At 37.6% G+C, this 9,681-nt stretch overlaps 1 protein-coding gene across 1 annotated transcript; it reads right to left on the bottom strand.

Annotated features, from left to right (window-relative positions):
* Window positions 1-2,359: 2,359 nt before the first annotated feature.
* On the bottom strand, window positions 2,360-7,280 carry fzd4 (frizzled class receptor 4). The gene is made up of 2 exons (XM_073043368.1): window positions 6,651-7,280; window positions 2,360-5,725 (listed from the first exon to the last, which is right to left on the bottom strand). The coding sequence occupies exons 1-2, from the start codon at window positions 6,903-6,905 to the stop codon at window positions 4,394-4,396; spliced, it is 1,587 nt and encodes a 528-aa protein (XP_072899469.1). The 5' UTR covers window positions 6,906-7,280; the 3' UTR covers window positions 2,360-4,393.
* Between the last annotated feature and the right edge of the window lie 2,401 nt (window positions 7,281-9,681).

Raw genomic sequence — 9,681 nt, 5'->3', positions numbered from 1 at the left:
CAGGTAAAAAGGAAGTTAAAATCTAATGGCTTTTCTCCCCCGTGGCAATTTAATACCAATTGTTCAAGGTAACCATGACCCAAGTGGATGCCTCAGTAGCATCTACAGACTAAGCTGATCAATTTATAGGGCACTTGAAAAAGTTCATATACTATACTCTAATGGCAGAGACCATCTATGCAATCAAGATTATGCCAGTTCTTGGAGCAATCCCTTCTCTCTCATATGCCCATTTATTTACTCTTGATTCTTGTATCACCCATGTGCACTGATATTAGCCAAGTAACATTCCATCGTGTCGTTTTTTAAATATGGGAAGAAGGAAATTACAACACTGGGGGGGGGGGCATAGGGGAAGCCTCCATCTTTACAAGGAGAACATGCAGACTCCACACAGATGAGAATGAAGGATAGGGGTTGTGAGGTAGCAGTATTGTCTGCTATGCTGCCCCTAAAGTCATGATCAATCCAACCTGCTCAACAGCTACAGAGGTCACAAGTAAACAGACCAACTTTTTAAATTGGGGCCATGTGAACAAGCTCCTTTCATTTACTGGGAGAAAGATAAGGTCTTTGCACACTGATCTGCCCACCTGAAATATAGTGTCTAGCCACCTGCACCCACTCACCTCAACCTCTGCACAACTAACCTGAGGGTCGTTCTGTCTTCAGCCATTCCCAAGCTATGGCTTTTTTTTAGCAGGCAAGTCACAAATAGAAACTTAATGAGATTCATCAGTAAAAATCAACCAGTGTGCTAACAGGAGATGAATCTACCTCCTGCAGCTTCTTGCCCAGAACTTCCTTGTGTTAATCATGAAACGCTAATTTGTATAGGGCCAGCAATATGTCCATCAATTTAAGGATTTATCCAAATTTTCCTTCATTGATACCAGTACATGAACATTCATTACGAATTAACCATAACTAGTTGGTGTATAATTGCACAATGCAATTATACCACAGCTGGTAAGATTGATCTCTACAAACAAGGTCACATGACTGCACATTATTCATCAACTGACTTCAGTGAACTTACCACAAGTAATTATGAAACTGATCATAAGAAGGAAATGAAACTTAATGAAACATTGAAGAAGTCTGAATGTACAAAGATGCCTACAACCTCAGCCCTGGTAGCTTGCCCTAAATTTTGGCATGAATCTATGCACCTGTTTCCAGAATTCGGTTTAATTGAAGTCACCAGCAGAGTACAATGTACTGATTCTACTATGCAGTGTGTTTATCACTGCTAACAGGGGAAGGTATGGATGTCTAGTTAATACAGACTCAAAAAATTTAAAGGACCCATCATCATCATTATATGCCATGTATATTATATAGACAATCATGGTCGTGAGACCATGATTATTCTTGGCAAATTTTTCTACGGAAGTTGTTTGCCATTGCCTTTTTCTGGGCAGTATGCTTCCAAGACAGGTGATGCCAGTTATTATCAATACTTTTTAGTGATTACCTGGCATCAGTGGTCACATAACCAGGATTTGTGATATGCCATTCAGCACCTGCTCCCATGGCTTCACATGACCCTGATCAGGGGGCCAAGCAAATGCTACATCTTGCCCAGGGGTAACCTCCAGGCTAGTGGAGGGAAGGAGCAGACTGACATTTATAGTAAATCTGTTAACAAAAAATTAAACATTAAGTACTTTGAAGATAGTTAAAAAGTTTGCTATTCGCAGCTTTGATTATCTGATGGGTATCATAACTATATGGGTATCTGTTACTGAGCTATAAAGTCTAGAGAAAAAAAGTCTCTTTCTTTATGGTTAGATAACCTTTTACTTCAGAATTACAAACCTGAAAGAGTGGTCATTCATCCTTAGTCACTTGGGTTAAATATGCAACACAGCAGTCACTGTACAGTACCTTGTTACTGAAATTTGGTTCCATTGAAATTCTATTCAATGGAATTTTCCCCAAATAATGCGGGATTTATCTGCACTAAGCAAATGATGTTTTCAAGGGCATTGACAAAACAAATGTAGAAAAATCAATGATGAACTTAAAATGTTTTTCAGATACAGAGTTCTGTGTACACATTCATTGTGAGTTGGAGATATACTGTAGATACACAGTAATAAGTAACTAACATTCCCAAAGAGTATTCTTCTCCTTTGAAAATACTGCACAATTATAGTGAAGCAGTATTTCACTTATTTCTTGTAAGATCATTGCCCAAGGATAAAAACAAACAAATCAGATTCAAAATTGACTGTAGTCAGCCCATAAAGTTAAATTATATAATTAATGCCTTATAATGCCTCTGCTGCAGATGTAGTTATTGAAACAATTCTCCCAGATGACACTCCCAAAATAGCATATGTGAAAGATAAGCTATTTTGCAAAATGTTAATATTTTTATTTTGAAATACATGAAATTCACAGCGATTTTTAAAAAATGTTTTACTTCTTGTATTTTAAATACGGAGATGAGTTTTTACAAAGATAAATTAGAAATTTACATTGCATATATTTACAGATGATAGAGCAATTTCGAACATTTTTAAACTGTTCAATGCTATAATGTCTCGGGCTTCATCTAGTAATGCAAGCAACCCCTCCCCCCCAAATAATGCGGGATTTATCTGCACTAAGCAAATAATGTTTTCAAGGGCATTGACAAAACAAATGTAGAAAAATCAATGATGAACTTAAAATGTTTTTCAGATACAGAGTTCCGTGTACACATTCATTGTGAGTTGGAGATATACTGTAGATACACAGTAATAAGTAACTAACATTCCCAAAGAGTATTCTTCTCCTTTGAAAATACTGCACAATTATAGTGAAGCAGTATTTCACTTATTTCTTGTAAGATCATTGTCCAAGGATAAAAACAAACAAATCAGATTCAAAATTGACTGTAGTCAGCCCATAAAGTTAAAATACAATAAAAATTCTGTAAAATTCCATTTGAATTGCCTTTTCTGATTTTAATCAATAGAAGATAATTTTCTTGATTCCCTCTACATTGTAGTTTTGATTTTCTACTTTTCAGACTGGTCAAATCCTTGAATGGTAACTTTTCAAGGCATTTTCAAAATAAACTGGCAGTTGTAATACATACCATTTATTTATAAGAGTGTCAAATGATGGACATTCAACTCTGAATATTGATAGACAGATAGAAACCAATGCACATTTTCTGGGATTAGGCATTATGTATTGCATAAGGTAATAAGCAACATTAAACTTATTCAAGCCATACCAAGATGTATATTGTTCCTCTCCCATGTAATAGAAAAGACTCTTCCTGGTTTTACTTTGCCTCCATTCAAATGTATGGAATTGTATCAAATGCAGAAAGCTGGTGACATACAACTCTAATGAGAATTAAATTATGACAATTCAAGCAAATGGTTTCCCACTAAAATCCAATTAGTTTTCCTTGGTATTGTGTGACTGATGGTGCAGTATTTCCAGTACAGTTTTTACTTGTGGATTTCCATTGTCACAGATTTCTGTATTGTACCTGTACCATTAGTAGATTACTAAGTTCTTAATAGTCACTTCATACCTTTATTTTTATAGGCACGATGCTAACAATCCTCAAAATATTAATCATGATTGATCTTTGTGCAGGCATTTATGGTAAAAGGCAGGAAACATCTTTCATTAATTTTGCCATGAATGAAAGACTCTGTAGTCATTCTGCACATATAAGGCACTGAGGATTTTAAACACTTGGGCATTCATTGACCAACATTTATCCACAAACATCTGCCTGTTGTGTTTGTAGTGCTTTTACACAACTTTTAATGCACATTTAAACCAACAAGGCAGACTTACTGTAAAGGTGTTAATAAGTAACGGTCCATTTCAATACATGCAAGGATTGGGTATAGTGCACAATGCTAGACTGTTGGTTGTATTCAATCATATTTTGGTTTATATTTCCAGTGTACAATAATTACCATCTATGTAAATGGTAGTGGGACTCTTTATAACTGAAGTGTATCCATGTAGACACTGCAATGTTTAAAGAGCATATCATTATTTGTCTAAAGCTTCTTGTAAGTCCTCCCTTTGGCTTACATTTTGTTTTTCACAAGTTCAAGATAATCACCTAATATATACAATATTAAATTTTGAAAGCTGGTGACATGGTCAAGTCTTGGACCAAGAAGTTACACCCTATGAGGTTGTAGAATTGGGAAATATTTTCATTAGGGTTAATTTAAAATTATCCTAAAATTATGAATCCATGTATAGGCACTTTAGGAGATTTTTAATGTACTCTGAACTTTCTAAAAATGCTGCACAATATGATGACAAAAAAGACAAATTTCATTTGTAATGTTTCAAAGTGCAGCTTATGTAAACCCACAGAAGGGACATTGCTCTTCGCTTCTTGCACCATTGTACACATTTACACAACAGTTTCATTGCCTTTTGCTGGTTTAACCCAGGCATCTCCACGTTTATCTCGCTTTGTTTGTCCTGAACTCACAAGTTTGTTTGAACACTTTTGCCAAGTATGCAATGTCTTTGCGGACCAAATCCACATGCCAGAAGTGATGCCCACCAATAAAGACATGAATATTTTTAACATCTCTACCGCTGTATTCGAATCATCCGCTGAATGTTTAAAGCGATTCCAGTTTGATATCTCATAAAAGTAACAAGCAATGACACAGGTAGCTGGGACTGTATACAGAACAGAAAAGACCCCAATTTTTACCATTAGCCTTTCTAGCTTATCTGTTTTGGTCCCATCTTTCTGAAGATTAGATCTAATTTTGAATAGAGCCACAAGACCGGCTGCAATAAACAACGTTCCTATAACTAGGTATGTGAATAAAGGTGCTACCACAAACCCAGTGACGGCATCAATGTTCTGGTTTCCAACATAGCACAACCCGGTGAGTTCATCGGCATCCACTAGCCGCATGATCAGAATGACAATGGTTTTTACCGCCGGGATGGCCCAGGCTGCAATGTGGAAGTAGGAACTGTGCATCTCTATTGCCTCGTGCCCCCATTTGAGACCAGCGGCTAAGAACCAAGTCAGCGTCAAGATTACCCACCAGATGGAGCTCGCCATCCCAAAAAAGTACATCAGGAGGAAAACAATGGCACAGCCAGTATTTTTGAGACCTTCTTGAATTAGCACAGGTTCAGCGGCGTCCTCGAAATCACAAGATATACGTTCTCTGCCCATTGTGAGCCTGACTATATAGGCAATGCTGTAAATGTTGTAGCACATGCTGAGAAAGATGATAGGACGTTCTGGGTATGAAAATCGAGAAGAATCGATTAGGAATGTCAGAACTGTGAAAGCTGTTGATAAAAAACACAGACTGGCCCAAACTGCCATCCAAATGTCAGTGAATTCTTTGGCAGATCTACTGTACAACCCCACATCGTAGCCACACTTCAGGGCACAAGTAAGACTTCTCTTGACCCAGATGTATTGGTGCAAGTTGTTGCCCATATTTCGGCACTCTTCTTCCGCTGAGATGGAAGTTTTACTGGTGTGATAGGGGACGTCTTCGTCTCCAGGCCCTTCCATGCACATGTGGTTATGATCGTTCTGTGGTGGAAATTTGCTGCAGTTTAAAGCGTCGGGCCAATTGAAACCGAATTCGTTCAGTACAGGTTCACATCTCCGCTTCACAGAATGGCACATACTACCACACGGTCCGATCGGGATGTCGATTTTCTCCGTGCACATCGGCACATAAACGGAACACAGAAAAAACTACAAGGCAAAAACATAATCAGTCGATAATACTAATAATAAATAAAACGCCGGTCTCAATTCCATTACCAATGATGCCAGAACCTTTTCAAAGCATTCAATTAATTATGTGCTTCTTTGTAAATTTCAGCCATGCTCTGTGAAAGAGAGTTTACTCCAATTGTCAATATTTTCCCAAATTATCAAACCTAAAGGTCAATCATATCACTTAATTTGGTTTGCGGGACGCTTGTCAACTGCATAAATCAAATGCCATTTGAACAAAGAGTGTGAAATACTAACCTTATCAGTAAACCTCCAAGTATTTACATCGCAAAGATACCAAGGGCGAGTTTTCAATATAAAGCAATACCAGATACTTAACACTGAAACTTACTGTATGTATAGTTGGTACGTTATTATCTGACCTGCATCTAGAAATCTTCAGATGCTTGTCCAACGCAATTATAAAATTGCCTCTCAACTAGCAGGCGTAAGATATACTTGAAACCCTATAAGATATGTAGCGTATCTCTAAAATAGGATTTTATTTTTAAATATTTTAAAAGACATACTGAATTCGCGTTAGCATTTTCATTTGTTCTCTTTCCTGCATGAAAAGCATTTTTATTCCCGTGATATAATATAGTTTAATGAACTTTTATTTTAAAAAACTGCAGTGGACATTCTACTTCACCCTACGCGCCATTTGAAATGAGGTCGTAATCCTCCTCCACCCAACATCATTGTATTTTAGGACGTAATTACCACGATTTACATGACCAATCCACATTTTTAAGCCCATACAGCTTTTCGGCGATTGTACGCTGTTTATCAATTCACAGACGCACATTAAGTAAATTCAATAAACGTGCCGAGCTCTGATAATGGGAACAGTGACTCAAAACGGCAAATTATAAATTAAGTGAAATCCAATGCTACAAACCTGTAGTTGACTTGAACAGCCATATTGAATCAAAGGTGTAAAAGTTTGTAACTGCAACTCAGCGTCTGTTTGCAACTCGTGACCCACTGGATTCGGCATTTTAGTCACATTATATCCCAAATCCTGGCACATTGATATTTTGATGGGATCGCATCTCCGATCGTCTTCTTCCCCATATGCGTCCACTGTTCTCAGTTTACGTTGAAAGGTTACGAAGCAAAGCACTACCAAGTCCAAGACCAAAATCCAATTCATTTCCTTACAATTACCGGGACTTCCTAATTCTGCTGTAGAGAATCTTTAAAAGCTATAAACATAACTCTGGTAAAATGTATGGTACATTGACCCACTTGTTTCTCGCATCAGTCAGATCGTTAAGTCAACTCAATACTTGATCTTGCTCAACGACATTTCTAGCTATTCTATCGATAACATTCAGCATCGTCGAATACAATGTTAACAAAACTCAGCCGAAACCACTGATTTCGCAAATCCAAACGAACATACATCTTACTGCCGTCCCTACTGAAGGTTAAAAAGAAATCTTTTTCAACCTAACACGGTGGAGCGAAACGCTGAAATTGACATCTGAAATCTCCACTCTCTGTGCAAATTTCCGATTCAACTGCCAGTCAAATCAGGGCTGGAAGGCGGGTCCGACTATCACTTTAGGTTGAGTCTGAACTTCGGTCGAAGAGCCGAGAACCAATACGGAGAGGGTGTAGTTCGATCCGCCCCATCCCACCCGAAAGCCGATCAATCTGTGGCTTTATTCATCGCCCATTTCATTCCCTTGAATACGAATGACAGGTGCGAGTGAAGATGCAAAATTAAATTACATACTCATTTCGTACAGGCATCTTGAGGAAAACCCTGGCCCTCTAGATATATGTACCGGCGTTCAAATCAGAATGGACAGACGCGATGCAGTCACTTTAAACAGGCTCACGGTACAGTATCTGCTTTTGGGCAGATTCTAACTAGTTTGTTGCTTCTATCCCAAATTCCTTTACAACTTTACATACAAAAATGATCAAATAAACTATTCATTATCCAATGAATGTAGAAGATAAGAGTTTAAAATTATCACTAAAATGCATTGCGTTACAATACATCACTGAGAAAATCAGTAGTAAAAGTAGGAGATTTCGGAACCACTGGAGATCAGGCAGTATACGAAAAATAAGAGTCTTGTTTGGGGCGATAATCTTCTTAACCTGTGAATATATACATTTCCCATCTTTTTATAGAAAAATGCCGTTTTTGAATGGTTGCCCGCGAATTTTACCTTTGATAAGAAAAACGCTCTCAATTTAGTTACAAACAAAAGCAAATCTGCAGATGCTGGAAATCCGAGCAACACACACAAAATGCTGGAGGAACTCAGCAGGACAGGCAGCATCTATGGAAAAAAAAGTACATTCGGCGTTTCAGGCCGAGACCCTTCATCAGGACAAACGAGAAAATCCGCAGATGCTGGAAATCCAAGCAACACGCACAAAAGACCTCGACCCAAAACGTCGACTTTACTGTTTTTTTCAGCATTTTTCATTTTGTGTGTGTTGCTTAGTTTACAGTTTACAGTTGGTAGGTACTTACCATTGTTTCTGTTGGACTACCAATGCAGGATCTCAACCTTCCACCCCTCCCCCTCCTCCGATGCTGCTCGACCCGCTGAGCTCCTCCAACACTTCATCTGTTGCTCTAGGTTTCAGAATCTCCGATCTCTTGTGCCTAAGAATTTATAAATGATCTTCCGTTTCCAAAGCAGTACAAGTGGACCATATTAATCACGAAAACCTTGGGGTTCTCAGCAGAACGTATAAACATTACTGATCCAAACGGGGTTTTAAATGAGGGACTTAGTCGCGGATTTTTCACTTTATGACGAAGAACACAATAATAATGCAATTGCTTCCTTTAATGAATGGCAGATGGAGAACCTATAAAAGCAACTTGCGAAAATAGTCACAATATTAAATCAGGACTATCCGAGCAAAATGTATACTTAATAACTATAATCCCAGATTTATCCTTGCTTTTTCCACTCTCACACACATTGGTGCGAAGAATAATTTAGTTTATTTGAAAAGATCGATTTGCAAAAATAAAATAAACATCTCATCAGTTTACAATGCGATTCCCGGGCATTTAATATATAATGTGTTTTTGTGTAGTGCAGCATTGATCAACATAATGAATCTTACAATGATTTATGAGATGCTCTCTAATTAGTTTCCAGCAGTTATTTCTAGGGTCATTCAATTTACTGTGACGCTCTATAATGAGGGCTCGAATTTCAAAATAAGTCACAATAGAGAGGACAAAAAACACCTGGAATCGGGTATGAAATTAAACAAATATTTTTCCTCCAATTAATCCAATTGTGTATACACTACAGATATTCGACGATTAATTTCGTGGTTTTAATTCCCACAGTCTGACAATTAAAATTTGACAAAGTATTGATGCAAAAGTGTCTGTCTCAGGGCAGAAGTGCTCAAAGGGCCTCCATCGTTATTTTCAACACACTTTATATAGATATGTGCTTTTTAAATATGTACATACCGCAGGTTCGAAAGTCAAGGGGATATTCGACATATAAATTAATAATTAGTGTTAAACCAGCTGACTCTTTAGCAACTTAGCATGTGTGTGCAAAGTTTTTTTTTAGAACTGAAGTATTTCTTAGGCATTTGTTATCAAAACACAAACACTGTGAGTAGAGTCAGTTACATTCCAGTCTGGTGAATGTCTGCCCTCCACAAATGTAATACTAGGCTTTGGCCTATCTTTCATAATTACTGACTCTAATTGCACACAAACAGACGAATAGTGGGATGTATGTCATTAACTGATCGTTTATTCGTCTGTCACTCATCGGGGGTCAGATTCTGAAAACCTTTTACACATATTTTAACAATCTGCTAAGTAGATGCAAATTGAATTGTGTTGTCATATTATACGATTTCCAGCATCTGAGATATTACAAAGAGCTACTAGACTGCAAGACAGAACTTTTTGGCTTACT

The sequence above is a fragment of the Hemitrygon akajei genome, chromosome 4, assembly GCF_048418815.1.
Source record: "Hemitrygon akajei chromosome 4, sHemAka1.3, whole genome shotgun sequence".
Taxonomy (NCBI): domain Eukaryota; kingdom Metazoa; phylum Chordata; class Chondrichthyes; order Myliobatiformes; family Dasyatidae; genus Hemitrygon; species Hemitrygon akajei.
This window is presented reverse-complemented; position numbering and strand designations above follow the sequence as displayed.

What these genes read in the sequence shown, in the direction of transcription:
- fzd4 (XM_073043368.1), bottom strand. Translation starts at nt 6,905, where the DNA reads ATGAATTGGATTTTGGTCTTGGACTTGGTAGTGCTTTGCTTCGTAACC. An exon ending in GCTGTTCAAGTCAACTACAG is followed by an intron (nt 5,726 to 6,650) that starts GTTTGTAGCATT and finishes TTTGCCTTGTAG; the next exon opens with TTTTTTCTGTGTTCCGTTTA.